This window comes from Triturus cristatus, chromosome 4_1, assembly GCF_964204655.1.
Source record: "Triturus cristatus chromosome 4_1, aTriCri1.1, whole genome shotgun sequence".
Lineage (NCBI taxonomy): Eukaryota > Metazoa > Chordata > Amphibia > Caudata > Salamandridae > Triturus > Triturus cristatus.
Genome location: NC_140585.1, coordinates 397,848,682 through 397,873,604, shown reverse-complemented (window position 1 = coordinate 397,873,604; position 24,923 = coordinate 397,848,682). Strand labels below are relative to the sequence as shown.

Here is a 24,923-nt window from a genome sequence, read left to right as displayed (position 1 = left end):
CAATTGGCATACAATGTTTTTCAAAATTTTTTTTCAAACTTACAAGTCGGGTCTCTTTTTTTTTTTTTTTTTTTTCAAATCTTCATTTATAGCTAAACTACCAATGTGATCAAATCTACTGTTCCATAGTATTGGACCAATTTTTCAAAAACCAAACGCCAGTAGATTAATTTCAGAAAACTTCTTGATTAATTACCGGCCTAAAAATTCTCCAAAAATCAAACTACTCAAAATTGTACAAGTCAAGCCATTATCCAAAATGCACATTGCTGCATAAACACCAATTTATAAACAATCACTTTTTCCCAAAATTAACGAATACGCCATTATTTTTCTCTTAGAAATGAAGATCAAAATCAGTATTTTTAGTTCCGAAGTTAATAAATAAACTTTGTGAACAGTAACTAAAATAATTTTACAGTTACATACATTTTTGTAATGAACCAATTCCTTTGCGCGACCCGACATAGGCATACATTAATGACATAAATGTGGACATGATTTAAAACATTTACAACATCAATTAGTTTTTCCGCAACCTCTCCTTATTCTTTTCTTACTATATATGTATCATTATTAAAGGTTTAATCTATAATTAAAAGTGAAAATGTTTCCTACCTGGACGCAGATCAGCTTCCTGCTACTTCCTCCTCCGATGCTCTTCAAAATGGCGCATTACGTCTACGCTCACGTCATGACGTCATCGCGCGCATCAATGTTTATAACGGACTATTTTATTTATATAATCTGTAAATAAATGTTTATAAATGTTAATAAATTATTTATATGTTTTCTAAATAATGTACATTATGTTCAAAAAATCAATAAAAATTATGACTTTTTTTTAAGTTTGTTCCAATAAAGAAATATTTAATAAACCTTATTTGTTTACTGTTATTATTTTTAAAAATTGTAATTTAATCATGTAAAATGTTATTTTTTAAATGTAAATTTACTAAATGTGTTCCTTACCTCGACTCTATTTTCTTTTTCCTTCCAAACTTGCACTTTCTTCTCTTTCTGCTCCTTCTTTTCTTGTTCCGCGGGTTGTATATTCTTAAGCTGCCAAAATAAATGAAGGACAAATAAGCTCATAGACTTCAATGCAAAACCGTGGGAATTTTTTTTAAAGTAAGTTCTATTTTCTTTGCTCTATTTTCTTTTGGTTTAATTTCATGTTAAATACATTTCTAATTACTCTATTAATATTACATTTTTTTATTTTTTTTCCTTTATTTTTTTTGTTAACATTTCTCATATTTTATATTATAATACTCCAAAAGTACTCTTCCTTTTTTGTAAAAATTTTATTACAATCATTACATTTTAAATAAAAAGGTTTAAAATACTCAAGTATTAATCTTTCATAATAATAATTTTAGAATAATTTTTTTAAAATATTTTTTTAAAATAAATGCTTTAGTATTAATATTTTATAATACTTCTTATTTTTAGAATTTTTTCTTTTTTATATATAATTAATACACATTATATAATCTTTCATATTTTTAAAAATAAAGTTCTTAATATAATTATTTAAATTTTTCTTCTTTATTTTTTAATACTTCTAATATTTAATATTTTTAAATATTTATTAAATAATTTGTACACATAATTTAATCTTTCATAATTTTAAAAATATAGTATAATATTAAATAATAAAATATTACTTAATTACTTTTTATATACTCCAACAGTACTTTCTTTTTTTAAATCTTTTATATTATTTATTACGTTTGTATAAGAAAATAAAAAATACTCAAGTATTAATTTCTCATAATACAAACCATTTATTATTAAATTTATATTTATTTAATTTAACTTAAAAAATACTCTTTGATATTTGATTAATACTCAATTATTAATCTTTTGTTAAACTACTCACATTTTTTAATTTTTCTAAATTAATAGATAATTTATACTCAATAATTACTCTTTCATATTTATCAAATATAGTATTTAATATAAATAATACAATATTAATTAAATTTAAAAAAAAAATGCGTTATAATGGTATATGCGTTGTAAAAGTACTTACCATATAACAGCATGCGTTGTAAATGCATGCGTTGTAAATGCTTTTGCGTTCTATGCGTTGTAATGGTATATGCGTTGTAAAAGTACTTACCATATAACAGCATGCGTTGTAAATGCATGCGTTGTAAAAGCATTTGCGTTGTAAAAAATGCGTTGTAATAGCATAGCGTTGTAAAAGTTGCGTTGTAAAGGTTGTTTCCCAGTTAGGAATTAGCATTTAAAAAACCTTGCAAATTCACTGAAAAAACCATAGGTTTCACACATGTTATAGTTAGCTGGACATTTTACTCATAAAAAACCAATGAAATTCCCCCGTTATAGTTAGTGCAGGCAACTATAACTCACGCGACCGCAATCCTCTGCTGATGACATATGTGTCTTTATGAAAAAAAAATATTTGTAATATATGTATAGCTAAAATTTAATGGAAGAAGACATGGGCAAATAAGTGTCTAAATACAGTATTAGCATCAGCAGAGGATTGCGGTCGCGTGAGTTATAGTTGCCTGCACTAACTATAACGGGGGAATTTCATTGGTTTTTTATGAGTAAAATGTCCAGCTAACTATAACATGTGTGAAACCTATGGTTTTTTCAGTGAATTTGCAAGGTTTTTTAAATACTAATTCCTAACTATAACGTGTGTGAAACCTATGGTTTTTTCAGTGAATATATATATATATATATATATATATACATATATATATATATATATATATATAGATAGATAGATAGATAGATAGATAGATAGATAGATAGATATAGATATATATATATATATACCAAACTAAAGTTGCTCAAAAGCTTGAGGGGCCGGGGGGCGTGGCTAGGCGCCGATGTGAATGGCCGCCTGATCCCGGAGCTCCGCCGGGACCGTAGATGTCCCATTGAAATCCGGACCTAATCCGCGCCGTGGGGAGCGCCACTGGAACCCCCCCGGCTCCCCCTGACCAAGTGCCCGGAGGGGCGGCTCGGTGGCCCCAGGCGACGCCCACACGACCAAGGAGGGTGGCTGCGGAGGTCGACGGCGGCCGGACGCCCTGGCTCCGGAACTCTGCTGCGGCTCCTGAAGATACGTGAGGCCCCGGCGAGGGCCTACGCGCTGACGCGCACAAAGCAACGCGGTTTGGGGACAAGCGGCTGACGTCGCGGATCAGAGCCGGGAAACATCGGATGCACCGGAGCAGGTGTGGATCGCGACTGGGGCCGCGACGGACTACATCCCGGGCCGTGTGGAGGGCGCCATTTATCGACCGCAAGGGAGCGGAGGAAGGCCTATAGCCGAGGGACGCCCTGCCCTGCCCTCCGGTGAGACTTCGGAGCGCGCCTTGGATTGCGCACCACCTGGCTGGGAGAAGGGACGGAACGCTCTACCCTTCCCCGGACCCGACTGGTGGCGACGGGGACCCTCTTCCCCCTGTCGCTCCCTGGCAGACTACTTTGAGCTCCAGCCTCCGTCCGTCGACCTCAACCCGGAGCCGGGGACGCCTGGGCGCTGTGGAGGGTACCCCTGGATGACCTGGAGGAGGAGAACGCCCGTGATTGGGGCTGCGGAGGAGTGATCCCCGGGCAGAGGAGGAGACGCTAATTTGCCGAGCAGTAGGTTGTCTGCTGCCTGGGAGCGCCCGGCCCACACACCCGGTAAGGCCGCAGCCGCGACTGGAACTGCACACCGCCTGGCTGACCCGGGGCGAGACGGGGTACTGTGGCGGATCCTGGGCCTCTCTGGTGGCGGCGGAGGTCTCCTTCCTCTCTTGGTCCCGGGGCGAAAGCGGGGCCCAGGGGCTGTGACTGTGAGCGCTGATCGGACCGCGGGACGCCTCGGTGCTGCGGAGGGCGGTGCCGCCTGCGGCCCGCAGGGTGCCCGGACCGCCATGCGACCCAAGAGCGGAGCCGCAACTCAGGCCAACAAGCTAGACCAATACACAGTAGCCAAGGCGCCACCTCCGGCGGAGAGGGCCCCGAAGGAAGACGCGGACCCCGCGGACCCTTCCCTGAAGTCCATCATGGCGGCTATTCAGACCTTGGGCACGAACTTGGAAACCAAGATGGATAAGATCACTATTGAGGTGGCCCTGCTCCGAGCTGACCTCGGGAAAACTACTGACCGCTCCAAGGCTAATGAAGTCGATATCAAGGCCCTACAGGACTCGGAGAAGCGACTTGAGGGACGGGTGAATGAACTAATACACCAACACCGCCTTATGGCCCTGCGGCTCGATGATCAAGAGGGGAGGGCTCGGAGAAGTAATATCCGCGTCGTGGGTGTTGCGGAAGGCCTTGAAGGAGACAGTGTGGAGCTATTCCTGGAGGATCTGATCCTACGGCACCTTAAACCCAAGCGTCTCTCGAAACTCTTCACCATTGAGCGGGCGCACAGGGCCCCTATCCCACGACCCAAGCCGGGAGCCATGCCACGGACGATCATTGCAAAAATCCTGAATTTCCGAGACCGAGACGCAATACTTCAGGCGGCAAGACAGCACGGTGACCTGCGATATGAGGGGGCCACAGTCCGATTCTTTCCCGACTTCACGCTCCAGGTCCAGCGGGAAAGACGCTCCTTCCAAGGGGTTAAGGTGGCGCTCCGCGAGCGTGGGATCAAATATATGATGTTTTTCCCCGCCAAACTGAAGGTCATCACCGGTGGGAGATCCCTCTTTTTCACCACGCCGGAAGCGGTGCAGGAGTGGCTGGATGGGGGAGAGGCGACGCAGGACTCCCGTAGGGGCGAATTACAGCGGCAAGAGGCGGGCCAGCCCGTCACGGAGTCGGCGTCAGGCCGGCCCGAGGGTGGTGCGCCGAGTCAGCGGTCCTGGCGTTCCAGGTCCAACAGTCCCCGCTGGGGCTCGTCCAGAGAAGGGACGCCGCGCCGAGGCCTTGAGTAATAGCGCTGAAGATACCAGACAGTATGTATACCTCACGTGCCTTTATTTTGAGACTTGTTAATAACTCTGGGCGCCCGGGCCGCCTCACTGCCTGCATGGGTGACTTCCCTCTATGGGTGACTCCGTAACAAGGGGGCTGCACGAACTGGGACACTGCGGAAGGGCGACCACAGGGGACTAGCCCACGAACTTCCCAAGTTGAGTTTCTCGGTGGGTTCACCGGGGGGGGGTGGGGCGACAGGCGCTCTGCTAATTGGGGTGGTGGGCAGTTCTAGACCCACGGAGCAGGGGGCAGGGTGGGGGGAGTTGTTCTCGAGTGGGGGGGCTGGGAGGTCAAGGCCAGCCCCGGGAGGGAGGGGGTTCAACGTCAGACTTGTTGGGGTTGTTGTTATATGTCTGATTTATTATGGGGGGGTGGAACTCAGGGAGGGGTGGGAGTTGGGGATCCATTACGGTCACGCACATTGCTATCACACGACTGTAGCCCGGGTGGTGGGACAGGACACCCTCTTACGACACGGCCATGGCTAGACGGTGGGAAAAAAGCCTCAAGATTCTCAGCTGGAACGTCAACGGTCTAGGGGACAGACTCAAGCGTACTATAGTATTGCAGTTCCTCAAACGGCACCAGCCAGACGTGGTGCTTCTGCAGGAAACCCACCTGTTGGGGAATGTCTGTCACGCTCTAAATAGATATGGGTACACTCTAATAGTGCACTCCGGTTTCACCACTGGATCGAGAGGAGTAGGTATTCTCCTGCGCCGCTCCCTGCCCCTCCATGTAGACACCATCAAGACCGACCCGCAGGGCCGCTTCGCGGCTGTGTCGGGGCGATGGGAGGGCCAGGCGCTCAATCTCCTCTCAGTCTATATCCCCCCAGGCCTACAGGCCCGGGCCTTCGAAGACCTGGGCTCACTCCTACTGTCGCTACCCGATGGTCGGCTCGTTCTGGGAGGGGACTTGAATGCTGTGGCATCGGGAACACAAGACAGATCGCCACCTAGAGACCTGCCCCAGGGGCAACGGTGGCTGCCGGACTTCCTCGAGTCCTTCGGGCTGACGGACGTCTGGCGCCTACTCCACCCCACTGACAGTAGCTTCAGTTTCTTCTCTGGCGCACACCACTCCTTCTCGCGGCTGGACTACATCCTCGCCCTGCTCCAACACGACATGGCGATATCAGAGGCCGAACTCCTACCCCGGGGTATCTCCGATCATTCACCGCTCCTTGCACAGCTTATATTCGGGAATAGACGGGAGGGCTGCACTGCGCCCATTAATCCCTGGCACCTAAAACACGAGGTCACTAGTAAACACATATCCACCTCAATCTCGCGCTACTTTATGGAGAATGATGGGTCGGTCGCCTCCCCTGCCACCCTGTGGGAGGCGTTTAAGACTGTGGTGCGAGGCGAGGCTCTGTCGGCTATCGCGGCTCGGCGACGGGAACGTAGCCAGCAGACCGTAGCGCTAGAGGAGCAACTCGGGGAACTTGAAAGGGAGGCACCGACCAGCGGCGACCGGGAACTCAGGCACGCGATGCAGCTAAAGGCGGCGGAGTACAGAGAGCTGGTCTCTCAGGAGGCCCAGACGGTGGCTCGTCATAGGATCGGCAGGATATATGACCAGGGCGATAAAGCCGGGAAACTTATTGCCTGGCTTGAGCGGAAACAGCAGGCCAGCAGGGTGGTGCCGGAGCTCCGCACTGACTCGGGGAGAGTGCTCACGGAACCCCGGGAAATAGTACAACAGTTCGCCGACTATTACCGGCAGGTGTACAGGCGAGAGTCGGACAGGCCGGAGGAGGACTCCATGGACCTCCTTGCGGACATACGACTGCCTACTCTCTCGGACACGGATCGGGAGGCTCTTGACAGCCCGCTCACCGAGACTGAGCTCCAGCAGGCGCTCGGTGACCTCCGTCCTGGTAAAGCGCTCGGACCGAACGGCATACCCATAGAGCTCTACAAACTCCAGCCAGACGTCACCAGTAGGTACCTCAAACTCATATTCGATAGCTGTAAAACACAAGGGCGGCTGCCCCGGGACCAGCGGTTGGCGACCATAGTCGCGATTCCGAAAGAAGGTAAACCTAAAGACGCTTGCGCATCATACAGACCCATCTCGCTTCTAAACGCGGAACCTAAAATACTTGCCAAAACGCTGGCCAACCGGCTCAAGCCGGTGCTCTCGTCGCTAATACACCCTGACCAATCGGGATTCATGCCCCACCGCAACACGGCCCTCAATATCAGAAGATTGCATGGGGTGCTGGGGCAGTGCCACAGTCTGCAAGAGGACGCGGTGGTGGTCTCGTTGGATGCCACCATGGCCTTCGACACCCTAGAGTGGCCCTACATGTTCGCAGTCCTCCGCAAGTTGGGCTTTGGACCTCAGTTTATCGCTTGGGTGCGTCTACTCTACGCGGAACCCCTGGCGCAGGTGCTTGTAAATAACAAGGTGTCTGAAGTATTCACGCTGGCCAGAGGAACTCGACAGGGCTGTCCCCTGTCCCCCCTCCTATTCGCCCTCTCCCTTGAACCGCTCGCGGCCTGGATAAGACAGGTGGCCACCGTGCAGGGCATAACATGGACGGAGGGATGGGAGGATAAGATATCTTTATATGCCGACGACATACTTCTTTACCTCTCGAAGCCGCGCGGGTCATTGATCGCGGCGCTGAATATATTGGACAGTTTCGGCCGCAATTCTGGCTTCCGAGTCAACTGGGCCAAATCGCATTTATACGTCCTCCGTGGGGACCCTCCCAGGCTCCCTGCCTCTTGCCCTATTCGGGTGGCAGAGGACGGGTTCAAATATCTCGGAGTGTATATTACCCTTGATAAAGCTCTGCTCTATGAACACAACCTCAAGCCGCCGCTCCTTCGGCTTCAACGGGAGGCGAAATCCTGGCAGCATCTGCCCTTGTCATTGCTGGGCAGGGCAGCCCTATTTAAGATGCTCTCGCTCCCGCGGTTTCTATATGCCCTTCAAAATTACCCGCACCTGGTCCCAAACAGCTACTTTCTGGCAATCGAAGCGGCGCTCCGCGAACTCCTCTGGGCTGGGCAGCCACGAATCTCACTGGCCAAACTAACGCTGGGGTGGTACGATGGCGGCATCGCTCTCCCCGATATTCGCAAGTACTACTGGGCGGCCCACCTATCCGCAATCAACCAAGGGACTTACGGGGACGGGAATGACCCGGCTTACGGGATGGATAGATGGCTGCTGCCCGGAGGCAATTACGAAATAGCGCTCTACTCTAGGCGGGGGGCGCGCACACTCACCGGCCCGACGCTGCACTCGGTACAGCTGTGGCACATCGTACAGAAAAAGCTCGGATGGTCCGGAGTCCTCACGATGGCCACGCCACTATGGGCCTCGGAAGCGTTGGGTAACCTGCGGCGCACCAAAGGATTCCGTGAGTGGGACCTTATCGGCATCTCTCAAATCAAAGATATGTGGGGACCCGCCGGGGTCTGCTCATTCGCCCAAATGCAGGAAGCCTACGAATTGGCAGATGCCGAACATTATAGATACTTGCAGGTGCGCCACTCCTTGCAGGCAAATATCCCACCGGAGGTCAAGCTGCCGCCAGCCTCCCCGCTCGAGGATAGATTACTTGACGGGCTCCTCGCGGAACATGCCATATCCCTCACCTATAAAAAGCTTATTAACAACCCCCCAGACCTGCTCCTCCCCCTCAGAGACAAGTGGATCGCCGAAGGGCTGGAAATAGATGACGAGGAGTGGACGCACGCTTTGGCCTCTCCGCGTGAGGTCGCGATATCGGCCAGATTGCGGCTCATCCAATTGAAGGTCCTGCACAGAGTTTATATATCTTGCACTAGATTACATATGATGGGCAGGGCTGACACAACGCTATGTAGGAGGGGGTGCGGGGGTGTTGGAACCTTTTTCCACGTGCTGTGGGACTGCCCCAAGATTCAGAGGTACTGGAGGAGGGTGGTGCGGGAGATGGAAGAGGTGTGGGAGGTGGGGATACGCCCGGAGGCCAAGAGGTGCCTCCTCAACATATGGGAACCAACTGACCTGTCGCCAAAAGGGAGGATCTGGGTTACACTTGGGCAAATAATAGCAAAACGGAACATTGCCAGGCTCTGGGGTAGTGCTATTCCACCGAAACTTTCCGATTGGGCCAGCGACATGGACTGGTGCATGCTGCAGGAAAAGACAGTGTATGTGGCTAGGGGGTGCCCGCGCAAGTGGGTCGAGGTGTGGTCCAAGTGGAATGATTTTAGGGGAGGAATCTGCGAGCCTCCCTCCAGTGTGCAGGATGACCCTGGAGACGTTTAGACCCGTCTCATCGCAACTTAGGGAGCTGGAGAGGGGATAGAGAGCGCTGGCTAGCCAAGGGCACACATGAAAACGCAGTGCTGATCGACGGTTCGGGGGGGGGGGGGGGGGAGTTGGTAAGTTCCTGCACTGTATACCTCCTGGCAATCTGCCTTATGCCGTGATTGGTTGCTAAGTCTGAGACAAACAACGCTCTTCCTTACCTCACGATACCCGAGCACTCCGTAACGCCGCCGTACCTCCGGGTTGACGGCATAGGGCTGTGTGATCAGATATTCATCCAAATGTGTTTTTCGCGGCCGGCCCGACGGGTTGTTGGCTCTTTGCTGTGTATCGTAATGTCTCAATAAAGGTTTTTCAAAACTTAAAAAAAAAAAAAAAAAAAAAAAAAAAAAAAAGCTTGAGGGGCCACACACGACTTGATTTATAGCCTTCTTTATTGGTAGACAGCAGCAATCACAACAATGCCCTCCCAGCATTGCGTCCTTCACCAACTTGCCATACGCGTTTCAGGTAAGAAGTACCCTTGTTCACTTGCCTGGCGTCGGGGGAAACAGCTGCACAAGATGAGATCGCACTCGCGATTTTATCATTAGTCCCGCCTTAGTAGGCGGATCCCCAACAGTGCATGATGGTCTTTGCAGTTTATGGGTGATGTTTTTTTCCAAGTGGATGCTGCCATATTCTTTCCCTTCCAAATTAAAATAAACCTTGTAGGTTGCTGTTATCGGCAGGGTGGAATTGCTGCTTTGTTTGTATCCCACCGATAAGGACACGTCGTTCCTCTGTGCGCCTGAAGAATTCAAAGGTGCACGGACCTGTTACTGTCTGCAGTGGGGCTCCCTCGCGGTTAGAGCGGACCGCTATAAATGCCAAACGAAAGTTGCTCAAAAGCTTGAGGGGCCACACACGACTTGATTTATAGCCTTCTTTATTGGTAGACAGCAGCAATCACAACAATGCCCTCCCAGCATTGCGTCCTTCACCAACTTGCCATACGCGTTTCAGGTAAGAAGTACCCTTGTTCACTTGCCTGGCGTCGGGGGAAACAGCTGCACAAGATGAGATCGCACTCGCGATTTTATCATTAGTCCCGCCTTAGTAGGCGGATCCCCAACAGTGCATGATGGTCTTTGCAGTTTATGGGTGATGTTTTTTTCCAAGTGGATGCTGCCATATTCTTTCCCTTCCAAATTAAAATAAACCTTGTAGGTTGCTGTTATCGGCAGGGTGGAATTGCTGCTTTGTTTGTATCCCACCGATAAGGACACGTCGTTCCTCTGTGCGCCTGAAGAATTCAAAGGTGCACGGACCTGTTACTGTCTGCAGTGGGGCTCCCTCGCGGTCAGAGCGGACCGCTATAAATGCCAAACGAAAGTTGCTCAAAAGCTTGAGGGGCCACACACGACGTGATTTATAGCCTTCTTTATTGGTAGACAGCAGCAATCACAACGATGCCCTCCCAGCATTGCGTCCTTCACCAACTTGCCATACGCGTTTCAGGTAAGAAGTACCCTTGTTCACTGGCCTGGCATCGGGGGAAACAGCTGCACAAGATGAGATCGCACTCGCAATTTTATCATTAGTCCCGCCTTAGTAGGTGTATCCCCAACAGTGCATGATGGTCTTTGCAGTTTATGGGTGATGTTTTTTTCCAAGTGGATGCTGCCATATTCTTTCCCTTCCAAGTTAAAAAAAACCTTGTAGGTTGCTGTTATCGGCAGGGTGGAATTGCTGCTTTGTTTGTGTCCCACCGATAAGGACACGTCGTTCCTCTGTGCGCCTGAAGAATTCAAAGGTGCACAGACCTGCTACTGTGTGCAGTGGGGCTCCCTCGCGGTCAGAGCGGACCGCTATAAATGCCAAACGAAAGTTGCTCAAAAGCTTGAGGGGCCACACACGACGTGATTTATAGCCTTCTTTATTGGTAGACAGCAGCAATCACAACGATGCCCTCCCAGCATTGCGTCCTTCACCAACTTGCCATACGCGTTTCAGGTAAGAAGTACCCTTGTTCACTGGCCTGGCGTCGGGGGAAACAGCTGCACAAGATGAGATCGCACTCGCGATTTTATCATTAGTCCCGCCTTAGTAGGCGTATCCCCAACAGTGCATGATGGTCTTTGCAGTTTATGGGTGATGTTTTTTTCCAAGTGGATGCTGCCATATTCTTTCCCTTCCAAATTAAAATAAACCTTGTAGGTTGCTGTTATCGGCAGGGTGGAATTGCTGCTTTGTTTGTGTCCCACCGATAAGGACACGTCGTTCCTCTGTGCGCCTGAAGAATTCAAAGGCGCACGGACCTGCTACTGTCTGCAGTGGGGCTCCCTCGCGGTCAGAGCGGACCGCTATAAATGCCAAACGAAAGTTGCTCAAAAGCTTGAGGGGCCACACACGACGTGATTTACAGCCTTCTTTATTGGTAGACAGCAGCAATCACAACGATGCCCTCCCAGCATTGCGTCCTTCACCAACTTGCCATACACGTTTCAGGTAAGAAGTACCCTTGTTCACTGGCCTGGCGTTGGGGGAAACAGCTGCACAAGATGAGATCGCACTCGTGATTTTATCATTAGTCCCGCCTTAGTAGGCATATCCCCAACAGTGCATGATGGTCTTTGCAGTTTATGGGAGATGTTTTTTTCCAAGTGGATGCTGCCATATTTTTTCCCTTCCAAATTAAAATAAACCTTGTAGGTTGCTGTTATCGGCAGGGTGGAATTGCTGCTTTGTTTGTGTCCCACCGATAAGGACACGTCGTTCCTCTGTGCGCCTGAAGAATTCAAAGGCGCACGGACCTGCTACTGTCTGCAGTGGGGCTCCCTCGCGGTCAGAGCGGACCGCTATAAATGCCAAACGAAAGTTGCTCAAAAGCTTGAGGGGCCACACACAACGTGATTTATAGCCTTCTTTATTGGTAGACAGCAGCAATCACAACGATGCCCTCCCAGCATTGCGTCCTTCACCAACTTGCCATACGCGTTTCAGGTAAGAAGTACCCTTGTTCACTGGCCTGGCGTCAGGGGAAACAGCTGCACAAGATGAGATCGCACTCGCGATTTTATCATTAGTCCCGCCTTAGTAGGCGGATCCCCAACAGTGCATGATGGTCTTTGCAGTTTATGGGAGATGTTTTTTTCCAAGTGGATGCTGCCATATTCTTTCCCTTCCAAATTAAAATAAACCTTGTAGGTTGCTGTTATCGGCAGGGTGGAATTGCTGCTTTGTTTGTGTCCCACCGATAAGGACACGTCGTTCCTCTGTGCGCCTGAAGAATTCAAAGGCGCACGGACCTGCTACTGTCTGCAGTGGGGCTCCCTCGCGGTCAGAGCGGACCGCTATAAATGCCAAACGAAAGTTGCTCAAAAGCTTGAGGGGCCACACATGACGTGATTTATAGCCTTCTTTATTGGTAGACAGCAGCAATCACAACGATGCCCTCCCAGCATTGCGTCCTTCACCAACTTGCCATACGCGTTTCAGGTAAGAAGTACCCTTGTTCACTGGCCAGGCGTCGGGGGAAACAGCTGCACAAGATGAGATTTTAAATATTGAATTATTGGGGTGAAAAGGAAGTAACAGCAGCAGCTACTTAAAGCAATATACTTTATTAAGAACTACATTTACCAGTGTGCAACTGATGCCGATCCGCCTTGATGGGGCGGGACTATAAATTAACGAGGCAAAGTCAGCAGCTGTTCCTTCCCCCCGAGGCCAGCCAGTGAACAAGGGAAAAGGATTTCCAGAAACGCGTTTGGCAATATGGCTTACAGATGCAGTGAAAGACTCTTTGACTTGGGAAAGCATTACCTGTTTTGCTGCTGCCTGCCAGAATAAAGATGGTAAATTTCACTTCGTGTGTGGCGCCTCACTGTGAGAGCAGTTTTCATTTGGTTCTAATATGTGGCCAGCTCTGGTCACAAGGCTGCCCCTCTGCAAGTGCAGGTCCGGTTGCTTGAATCACAGAGCACCAACAGGAACGAAGTGGCCAATTTTGGGAGGCCAGAGTTAGCAGCAAAGAGGTTTGTGTAAACAAGCGACCCGATGGATTTTAAATATTGAATTATTGGGGTGAAAAGGAAGTAACAGCAGCAGCTACTTAAAGCAATATACTTTATTAAGAACTACATTTACCAGCGTGCAACTGATGCCGATCCACCTTGATGGGGCGGGACTATAAATTAATGAGGCAAAGTCAGCAGCTGTTCCTTCCCCCCGAGGCCAGCCAGTGAACAAGGAAAACGGATTTCCAGAAACGCGTTTGGCAATATGGCTTACAGATGCAGTGAAAGACTCTTTGACTTGGGAAAGCATTACCTGTTTTGCTGCTGCCTGCCAGAATAAAGATGGTAAATTTCACTTTGTGTGTGGCGCCTTACTGTGAGAGCAGTTTTCGTTTGTGTATCTATATATATATATATATATATATATATATATATATATATATATATATATATATGTAAAAAAGGGGAGAAAAAGGAGGGAGGGGAAAGATAAAAGGGGGGGGGACCTGATTTTACGTGGATAGTATGTGGAATTCCTGTCCTCCTTATGCATGGATTGCATTGTGATGTTGTATTCCTCTTGTTTTTTTTTTCTTTTGTGTAGAGCTGGGTTGCAATGTGGTGGGCGGTGAATACTCATGTGGTTTTAACACTGGGAGGGGCAGGGGGGTCCGGGGCGGGAAAAGCTCGATCCATCGTGGAGATTCTGTGTCCCCAAGCCTCCTGTTTGGGGTTGGGGTTGGGAGGCGGTGGGTCACGGCTCTGGCCGGAGCCATGTATGGGGGAAGGGGGGGGATTGGGGGAAGGGGGTTGGGCGGGGGTTTGTGGGTGGGGTGGGGCATTAGTAAAAATAATCCATGATGGTATGGTGAAGACAAACAGGAAATTCATTGGCCTTAGGTACACAGTTTGTAAGCTTAAAGATACAGGGAAAACAGATGGGGGATAGTGGCACATTTGGTGGTATTCGGTTTTGCTCCCTGAATGTAAGTGGTTCGAATGACCATAATAAAAGGCAACGGGTCGCAAATGAGTTGCGGATGCTTCAGACTGACCTGATATGCTTACCAGAAACTCATATCGCATGGGCCAAAAGAAAACTATTAGCGGAATTAGGTTTGACAGTATTGATTTGTACAGAGCAATCCACCACTACACGGGGAGTTGCAATTTTGGCTAAGAATCAGATACAAGGGACAGGTAGAGCATTGGCAGATAAACAAGGGAGGTGGGCTATTGTGGAATGTAAGATTGGAAGTCAGAAGTGTACGATATGTTCCATATATGGTTCAAATTTTGATGAGGCCCTAATAATTGATGGGCTGAATGTAGAATTGGCTCTATGGCCCACTCCGCTAATCGTGTGCGGTGACTTAAATATACACCTTGAGCCTAATGCTCTACAAGATAATAGCACATTTTATAAAGGGAGGAAACCGAGGGTATTGAAAGCATTACAGTCTCTTCTGTTTGATCATGGATTGGTGGATGCTTGGGCTACTTTAAGAGGGGAGGATCCTGGGTATACCTTTTATCCCTGTCCGCACCAGAAATTGGTACGGCTGGATTATTTTTTTATATCAGGTCTCTTGCTGGCTGGAGCTAAAATACAAGTATATCCACGGGTTTCCTCAGACCATGGTCCTTTAGTATTAAACCTGAGGCTGCTTAGGACTGGAATTAAACCACATGCTTTTTCATTTGATAGGAAGTTACTATTAGCGGAAAGTTTCATGGCTCATGTGAAGACATGGGTTGAGCAGTTTTTTCTCACAAACCGGAACAGTGCAAGGATTGGGTGTGTATGGGATACTTTTAAAGCGGCTTTCAAGGGAGAGACCCTTAGCTTCGGTTTATATAAACAAAAACAAATGCGAGCAGTGCTGCAGGAATTATATGCTAGTTTAACTATAGCAGAAGAAAAACTTATGCAAGGTATACATGGTGGTCAGGAGATTACTGCTCTTCAAACCGAAGTAACCCGGGGCAAGGCTAAAATAAATCTCCATTGGAGTAAAGAGATAGCTAAGAAGTATTCTATCAACAAGAAGTTAAACTACGAATACGGGGAGGCAAGCGGACGCTGCCTGGCACAGAAGCTTAGATCTAAAGAGGCGGCTCAGAGGATCAGCTCAGTGATAGACTCCATGGGCAATCTTATAGAAACTGACGTTGGGATATTAAATGTCTTTCATGATTTTTATGAGACACAGTATACGGGGGAGGGTTATGACCCACAAGTTGGGGAATCCCTGCTACAGAACTTTAAGGATAAAAATTTGGATATGCAAGATGCAGAACTATTAGAGGCCCCTATCACTATCGAGGCGCTGGAAAGAGCTATTAATTGCTTAGCACTAGGTAAAGCCGCAGGACCCGATAAACTTCCACTTGAAATATATAAAACATTTTTGGGAATATTAAAAACTGATATGCTTGCTACTTTTCAACAGGCCCAGGCAGGAGCTCCCCCCTAACATGGGATGAGGCCAGCATTATAGTTTTTTAAAAAAAGGATAAACCCGGCTCATATCGTCCCATATCACTTTTAAACGCAGACGGGAAAATCTATGCCAAAATCCTTGCGACCCAGTTGGCTGAAGTAATAACCCCGTTGGTATCAATTCGACAACATGGGTTCATCCCCGAGAGGGGGGCAACCAATCACATCAATAGAGTGATAACTCTGTTGGATATAGCCAGTACCACGGGGAGTGAGCTCAGTTTGATTTTATTAGATGCCGAAAAGGCGTTCGACCGGGTCGTTTGGAATTTTTATGGGCTATATTACGTTCTCTTGGTTTTAAACAAAACTTCATTACTGATATACAAGCCCTATATCGCCACCCAATAGCTAGAATTTGTATTATGGGCTTAGAATTTACCCCAGTACATATCACACAGGGAACTAGGCAGGGATGTCCCCGCTCTCCCTTGCTGTTCTCCTTGTATATAGATCCGTTTAAAAAAATGTTAGAACAAAGCTCAAGGATAGAGTCGGTAATTTGGAGGCAAGAGCACTATCGTGTGTTTGCATACGCAGACGATGTCGCAGTGGTAACGCCGAACCCTATTATAGCCATGTCAGAAATAGAGCAACTGGCGTTAGAGTTTGGTGCCGCTTAAGGATATAAACTTCATATTGCAAAGACACAAATTTTATGTTCTAATATAGCTGCATTTGACAACCAGAGGGTCTCAAGTGAGGTAACATATCCGGGGATCACCCTGAGGACTTGTCATTGGTGGAGGTCAATTGGCGTAATATTTTAATTGATGTGTGAAAGTAATTGGACCGGCGCGAATGCTTGCATATCTCAATCGTAGGACGATGCAATGTCCTACTTATACTCCCTAAAATGTTATATTTTTTCAGATCTGTACCACTGGAGATCTCTCGTGCCCAGTTGGCAGTTTTACAGTCAATGTGCGCTAGATTTTTGTGGGCTCAGGGTAAATCCCGTAGAGCCATGCAATATATGATCCTCCCTTGGAAGAAAGGTGGTTGGCCTGTGCCTGATTTCATCCTATATTATCTTGTATGTATTTTGTAGCACAGGAATATATTATTAATAGGGGTAGTACCAATTAGCGCGGCCGAAGCTCCATCGATATATCAAATGCAGTTAGACAATGATGCCAAAAACCGGCTGTTTGTTAATCTTGAGATGAGCTATTACAAGAAAACTAGGTTTAAGGTCCTAAATACCGCCTATAAAGTATGGAAAGCAGTGAAAAAGTATTTTAGATTAGAGAAGGTATCTCTGTACACCCCGCTAACGGCCACAACACTCCTTCCACTGATATTTTGGGACAGGATCATAGATAGGTGGCGGGCTAAAGGGATTCAATATATTGGTGATCTTTATGCTAATGGGGGGGGGGTTGATGTCTTTTGAAATGCTAACTGATAAATATCACCTCCCCAGGTTTGAATTCCTTAAATATTTGCAAGTACGTGACTATTTATGTAAACATCAATGGAATATTGAAGTAAATCCTGTTATTGAAGCCGTGAGGAAAAACGCACGTATTTGCACACTGTACAATTTATTGTTAGATACTAAGAGTGGTGATTTAGAGATGCAAAATACCAAATGGGACAACAGGCTAGGGTGCCTTGGCACTCGTGTAGAAACCTCTATTGAGTTTGCGGGGAGACTGCTAATATCTGCTAATCTTCGGGCACAACATTACAAGACTGTGTTTAATCTTCATTACACCCCAGCTAAGTTGTCTAAACGATGGAAAATGTTTTCGTTGTGGGACAGAGGATGCTGATATTGTACACATCTTTTATACTTGTAGGCACTTAACCAGCTTTTTTGGACATATAGAGAAATTATTAGCGGAAATCTTGGGGGGACCAGTCAGATTATCAACTGCTCATGTATTGTTGGGGGTTGCCGAGGGAGAGGGATCTGATAAATTGCTTTATACATTTCGGTATTTGATTTTTTTAGCCACAGCTGTTGCCAGGTTATGCATTGCCTCAATGTGGCTTCAGAAGGATACACCAACTTTTGAATTATGGAGGGCTAGATTTTTAGCTATGTTTAATATAGAATATAGTTTATATGCTCTGAAAGGTGTCCGGAAAAAGAAACTAGGCTTGGAGATCTGGGGACCGGTGGTCTCCTATATGGATGAATGAGTTGATTAGTTGGGGATTTATCTCTATGGCCCTTTGCACTTTAGGGAATTTTCATGAACTAAGACCAATTATGTAAATATTGTATTTCTTGTATATGTTTTTTATTGTTTTTCTGTGTACTATTCTGATATTGTTTCTTCTTCTTTCTACTTTTTTAAGTCCATTGAACAATCTGTGTTCATGAAATGTAATGTTTTTTTTGGATCTATCATGAATTAAAAAAAGAAAAAAAAAAAAAGAAATCTAATAGAGCCCTGGCATCACAAAATGGATGTTGCAGCCACAGACACGGGTCTGGCCTCCTGCTGCTGACCGAAACTCTGGCAGGGGAGGCCTGGACAATAGGTTTCCTGTCACAGGGAGGTGTAACCACCTCCCAGACAGGCTTGTGTGTTGGGGCTGGGTGGTTGCACTCTCATAGTGCTTTGAAGTCCTGCACTGGGGGGCACATTTGGTGTCACTGTGCATAGTCCAGCTCAAACCGGTACAGGGGCTTCCAGCCCATGCTCTGGTGCGAAACTGGACAAAGGAAATGGATGTAGCCACCCCTCATTCCAAACCCTCCCATAGGTGGGTCCCCAGAGTTAGTCCAACCCCTTCCTTGGGTATAAGTAAGGAACCTCTGTAACCAGAACTTTAGATATCCCTGGACGAAACTCTGAAGCTGAATCCTGGAACTTCGACGCTCTACTAAAGACTAGAGGACTGAAGAAATCTCTCCTTGGGGTCAAGGAGTGACTCCCCTGCTTGGCAGGCACCAATGAAGCATTTTGCCGGTCTGCATCTCCGAAGCTCCCGCAGAACTCCGAAGTATTTGCAGCCCAGGAAGAGGATTTCCAGACATCTCAGAGGCCGAGCTGAGACCCGCAGTCCTCGTGAGTAGCGTGGAACCGGAACACCTGGTCACTGTGCACTTTTGCAAGTACATTGACTTCTTGACGTCTCTTGAAGTCGTGCTTGGGGTTATTTGTAGCCCCCACCTCGAGCAGAGAATCCACTGAAGATTGTCGGCCTAGTCACCCCGAGTGACCAGTGGGCCGCCATTTTGTGTTTCCTCTCGAGGCTCCTTCGCAATCCCTGGTCCATCGACTGGTGGGTCCCTGTGAGGCAACTTTGATTTTCCTTGGGCTTCCCTGGTTGCTCCAGACGTGCCCTGACTCCCCACCAAGTGGTGAGTCCCTTAGACCTTGCTGGTCTGCACCGAAGCATCTTTCTCCTTTCTGCGCGGGTTGCTGTTGCCAAGGCTTGTTGTGTCCAATCCGGGCACCGATGCTGCAGCACTCGACATCCTTTGTGGGACAGCTCAAATCCAGCTCCTGGTTGTCCTCGACGCCTCCTGGTCCTCATGGCTGAAGAGTCAAGCTTCACCTCCTTCACCTGAAATCACCCGACATTGGTGGGCATCCGCCTATCGCCCTCCTGGTCACTGGCAAGTGACCCAGACTCTGTCCCCTCTGCTTTCAGGTTCTGCTCGACTTCGATCCAGGCTTGGATCTCTCTGGACACTTCGCATCTTCCCGGCAGTAGCACTTCTTTGCCAGCTCCCATTGAAATCGACGATGCGACCAGACACCCTTTGACACCTATGCACCCGGCTTCCCTAGGTGAGGTAACTCGAGTACTCCGGTGCTCCCGTGTGTGTTGACCCTAGAACTTCCTAAGTCCCAAAGGGTTTGGTCCTGACTCGTTTCTAAGTGTCCCTAATCTTTAAAAGTCTAACCGTGACTTTCCCCATAGAAGCTAACGGGAGCTCGCGGCTGTGTTCTCACACTGCACACGGCCCCCATGGGTCCCCTGTGTCACTACCTTGGGTGGTTCCTTGGGGTCCCAGCGATTCTACAGGCTCTAGGCCTTGTGTTTAGTTAAGTCGTGGTTCTTATACCACTATTTTAGTATATGGTTTGGCTCGCCACTAGGGCCTGACGTGTATTTGTGCTTATTACTGTCATATTTGAAGTGTAACTTATGTGTTTTGACCTCTAGCCTCATTAAGAGACTAGGAGGGTGTGATTAGAAATAAATACATATATTTTATATATATAAATCTGGTGTGGTTGTCTTTCATTTTGCCATTCAAGAGATTATAGACTGGTAAAACAAGCTGCTTTACATTCCTTCAAAACTTAGCCTGAAGGCTGCTCTCCATAGCTACCACTATGATACATTTCAATAAAGGTTGTCTTTAACCTATCATCAATAAGGGGTTGTTTGGACTGGTACAGTGTGCCCACTTCACAAAGTGATTAACTGTTGAGCATACCAAGTGAAAGTTTGGGGTGCAATCCGTAACATATCTTGGACATTTTTTGTGTGGTGAAGGGGTAGCAATCAAGCCCAAGTTGGTTGAGGCCACACCGAATGCACCACACCCATCATGTGAGGAGGAAGTTTGATCCTTCTTAGAAATGGTAGAATTTGATGCTTAATTTGTTAAAGGATTTTCAAGCACAGTGTACAATATCTGACAATTGCTCAAAAGTAAAGTGAGTTTTTCCTGGTTAGAAGATTGCAAAAAGGAATTCACCGACATAAAAACTGCTATAGTGCAGGCCTCCATGTTAAGTTGTTTTGATTCCAATCTAACCAATGTGGTCACTGTGGATGCAATAAACAAAGGATTAGGGAGAGTATTGACACAAATTGATGGAAGTGGTAAAGAGACTCTAATAGGATTTGATTCCCATGCTTTGTCACCCATTAAAGAGAAGTTTTCAGTGATAGAGAAAGAAACGAGTCAATGCTCTTGAACATTTTCGATCTTTTGTCTGGGCAAGAAATGCATTCTTCGGAGTGACCACAAACCCTTGGTTAAACTCTTAACCACAGAAGGACTTTACAAAGGTTCTGCCAGGATTGCGAGAATGTCAATGCGGTTGCAAAATTTCATTTATTTAATCATATCTGTACCTTGGAAAAGCAATATTTTGGCTGACTTTTTAGCCCGCATGCCTATGGACATCTTGGAATGTGAGAAGAACTAGTGGGATGAATTACAAGTTACTTTAATCCAAGATGAAGGTATATCTAGTATGAAATGAGCATCATGAAGAGATGAATATTGTATGGACAAGGACTTATAACAACTCAATGTGTGGGGTAAGGGAAGGTTGGCCACATAAATACAAAATACTGAAGAATTTGATAAATTTGGAGGAAACTAAAAATGAATTGACGGTAGCACACAGGACCATTTTCAGAGGGGATAGAGCCATTCCCCCATACAGGCTCAGGGACAGTATTTTGAAATTGTGCCATGAAGATCATTGTGGGATAGTGAAAACTAAACAAAGAGTTAAAAACATGGAGAGCATGGCCAGGGATTGTATGGGGTGTGTCAATTCTAACAAGTCTTTGAGCACCATAAGAGCCAACATGTGTGAACCAATCGTTCCTGAGAAACCATGGCACACAGTAGCCATAGATAATATAGGTCCCATTGGTACACCTTCAGAGAATATTATTGTATTAATTTATATGGTTTCCAGATGGCCAGTTATTAAAATTATTGAAAGAATTGGTTCAGCTGAAGTATTGAAATTTTCTGACAGAGCGTTTGTGGAGAAAGGTCTTCCTGCTCAGATTGTCTGCCATAATGCAGTACAATATATGTGTAATTTAGGCAAAAAGTATTTTGAGAGGTTACGATTGAAGCATAGAACCACATCCTTCTATAATCCTAGTGGGAATGGCATGATCGAGAGATTTAACTAAGTGTTGAAGAGTGCCATTCAAATTGCTTGTACAAATGGTGAGGTTTGGGAGGTTCAAGTTTTTAAGAACGGTTTGGCCTTACAGAACCACAACCCACGAGGCACTAGGTTTGTCCCTTTTTGAAGTGATGCAAGGTAGGGGTCTGAGGACAAAATGCAATCCAGAGTGGTTATTGCAATCTACTTATATCAAAGTGTTTTTAATGAAGTTATGAAGAGAATAATCGGTAAGCATCAAGCTTATAAAGAGGTTTTTGATCAGAAAAGAAGTTCAGGAAATGTGTATACAGGGACAGAAGGATGGACGCAATAAAAGGGTAAGTCTAGGGCTGAAGCGGCTGAAAGAGTTTTGTGTTAAGAAGTTGTGTAATATCTTCTGGAATGTTTCATTCAAGAAAGAGGGAAGATGTGTTGTGTCTATCACTTTAGGATTTAAATATTTATTGTGTATATATTTTGCTGTGTATTCTGTTATTCATACTGTAAGCTTTGTATTGTGCCATATTGTGTTTACCTTTGTAAAGTCTCTGCCATTCCATGCACATTCTCTGTATGCCATGTTCCATTGAACTGGACTTGGAGGAGACAGTTGCTGGAATGCAGAGACCTGAGAGGACGCATCCTTATGCTGTAGAGCTGCTGTTTCAAATTAAAAAATGTAAACTAAAACTACGAAGGCTCCGCCTATACAATTGTTTTTGTCGTAATTTGATACTCACGTCGCGAAGAGTGCCATGTCATATATCGTAACTGTTTCTGGCCCTGCTCTCTCCTTGGCTGCAGAGAGCCATCTGTTTTGTTCTCAATTTAAACAAAATATCGGGTGCGTTAGAGTTTGGGCGTGTCAGCAAGCTCTAGAACTTTGCTCGGTCACGTGGTGCGTGTTATTACATCCCATGGCACGAATCGAAAAGATCAGCTTCCTTAGTGCTCTAGTGCGATTCCTCTGATTCCTGCTTAGGTACTGCAGTCCTTCTATGATGCACATAAATCTACACTGGGTTGGCACACAAGAAAGTTTACTAGCAACATTATAGGAAGCACTAGGCACCCAGAATTGGAATGTTGTCCAGATGCCTACAGCAGAAGAAGTTAATTGGTTGCTTTGGGGGTGGGGGGTGAATGTAGAGTATTAACAGGTTCAAATCAGATAGAGGTCATCAGGCAATTGTTCTGTGCACAACTGGAGTTTACTATCACCATCACAAGTAAGGTAGATAGTGGTGTTGATAAAAACAGATAGCCATTGAAAAAACTTAAGGCGTTTAGTTATAAATGTCTGACAAAAAGGTACCCTTCCCATTCTTGCGCCTTCCTCTTTCTTTCTGTTGGTTCTAAGATTACAGGGGTAAGTTTTGACTGTTATGTGTTGGTTAAGTGTCAAATATGATTTTGTTTTACAAAGTAGTGGTTAATGCAAATATACAGCCTTTTCTCTATATTTAAATGTGGTGTTGATTAATGCCATACTCATCAGATGCATGAAGCAATGAGCTGATTGCCGTTGTTGTTCTTGTTAATATGTATAAATGTGGAACAAAGTATTGGTAAGGTATTTTCAATACTTGCGTGTAAAATAATTCTTTCTAATTTATTGGCATTTGTAAACTGGTATAGGATTCAGTCTCTGTTAATCATTTTGATGTATTAAAAACACAGTCATTTGAAGCAAAGCATTTTCTAACAATGCATCCTATGCATGTTCTTAATTGCACTCATGGTTTTTCTCTTTGGTGTGTGTGATTTATTTCAAGGGTTTCTAGACTGGGTACCAAGAAAAATGCAACGTGTAGGCTGTGTAGAGCTTTTGAATACAATCCAGCGAAGAGTACAACCAAGACTCCATGTCTTTGGACATATTCATGAAGGTCAGAAATCTTCCATGTCATAATTTTTACTACTTATTTGAAGTGTCTTATTAATTTTTGGGAGGTGACTTCCTTCTTTTTTTAACACAGTTATTTAAAAAATACGAAAACAATGAAGATTATGTGGTTTCTAAATAACCAAAGCTAGATTATATTATGAAGGAAGACAGCTATACACAAAATATGGCTAAAATGCAAGAGAAGGAACACACATTTACTGGTGACAAATCTAAACAGAGAATTGGCAAACACAATAGATCTAGCACTTTTTTTTGTGGAAGTACTTGGTAGTTGATGGACGAGCTTTGCATATTTGTGCATAGCTGCCAAGATTTCAGAGTGCTTACGTGTGAAATTCCTATAGTTTTACTTGGCGTATGAGTGACATTCTACTGTCAATGTGTGAGACTTCGAGAGACACTTTCTCACGTGTAAATCAAAGCAATGACTAGTATTTTAGTGCCTCCCTGTGAGTTTTATTACTGTATTCAGGTCTACCACACAACTGCAAGCACATGCTCTACACAAGCTAGACCTATTGGTGTTGCGAATGCTTGTAAGCATTATCCGATCAATGAGTAATAACAATTATGTTTTTGTGAATCATTAGAACAGAAAATGTTTAAATTTTGAGAAAGTTGGACTGTGAATTGAGCATTACTAAACTGTGTGTACAAACAGTAGTTTTAGAGTCAGTCTGTGAGAAATCGGGTTATTGGTTGAGGGAAGGTGAAACTCTTCTCAAGCAACAACTACAATCCTTGTCAGGGTGAACCAAAAACGTCACTGAGTTAAGCTGTGCTTAACCTGTAATAGCTGGACAAAAAGCAGTCAGGCTTAACGTAGGATCGTTGTGCAAAGTATTTATGCAGCACACACACAGTAGTAAAGTAAAAATACATCAGAAGAAAAATCCTAAAACCAATTTAGGAAAATAAAGTACATTTAAATAAATAAAATAAGACCAAAATGATAAGAATCCAGTCAGTAGAACCGGAGATATTGATTTTCAAAGATTTAGGTAAGTACAGCGTCTAAAAGCACAAAGCGCCACTTGCAGTCATCTGGTTGTGCTGGACCGGGGAAAAGTCGCAAAATAAGGCCGAACGCAATGGAGCGTGGGCTGGATACAGAGGCTTGGTTAGTCCAGCAAAAGATTTTACCTTCTCAAAGTCTGTCGCAAATGATGCAGCTCTTCAAGGTTTTTTCCTTTTTTGTAGCGAAGTGTACCCTGATGCTAGCCAAGGGTCCAGGCCCTGAGGAGGCACCTCTTGGGGATCAGAGATTCACTCTAATATAGGCCAGCAGAGCTCGAGCAGGTCCAGTTGCAGGTTCAGGTAAGTCCGGTTGCAGCAGGTCAGCTGGGCAGTCGTATGTCCCTGGAGCATGTTGTGTCCCTGTAGAGCTTAGAACAGAAGGTCAGCCAACTGACCTTTGGGGT

General features: G+C 45.9%; 1 protein-coding gene across 1 annotated transcript in view; it reads left to right on the top strand.

Annotated features, from left to right (window-relative positions):
* Positions 1 to 24,923, top strand: part of MPPED1 (metallophosphoesterase domain containing 1) — a 571,670-nt gene that overhangs the window by 441,861 nt on the left and 104,886 nt on the right. The window contains exon 6 of the mRNA XM_085650550.1: positions 23,369 to 23,482. Within this exon, the coding sequence (XP_085506676.1) occupies positions 23,369 to 23,482 (114 nt within the window). The remainder of the gene's footprint in view (positions 1 to 23,368; positions 23,483 to 24,923) is intronic.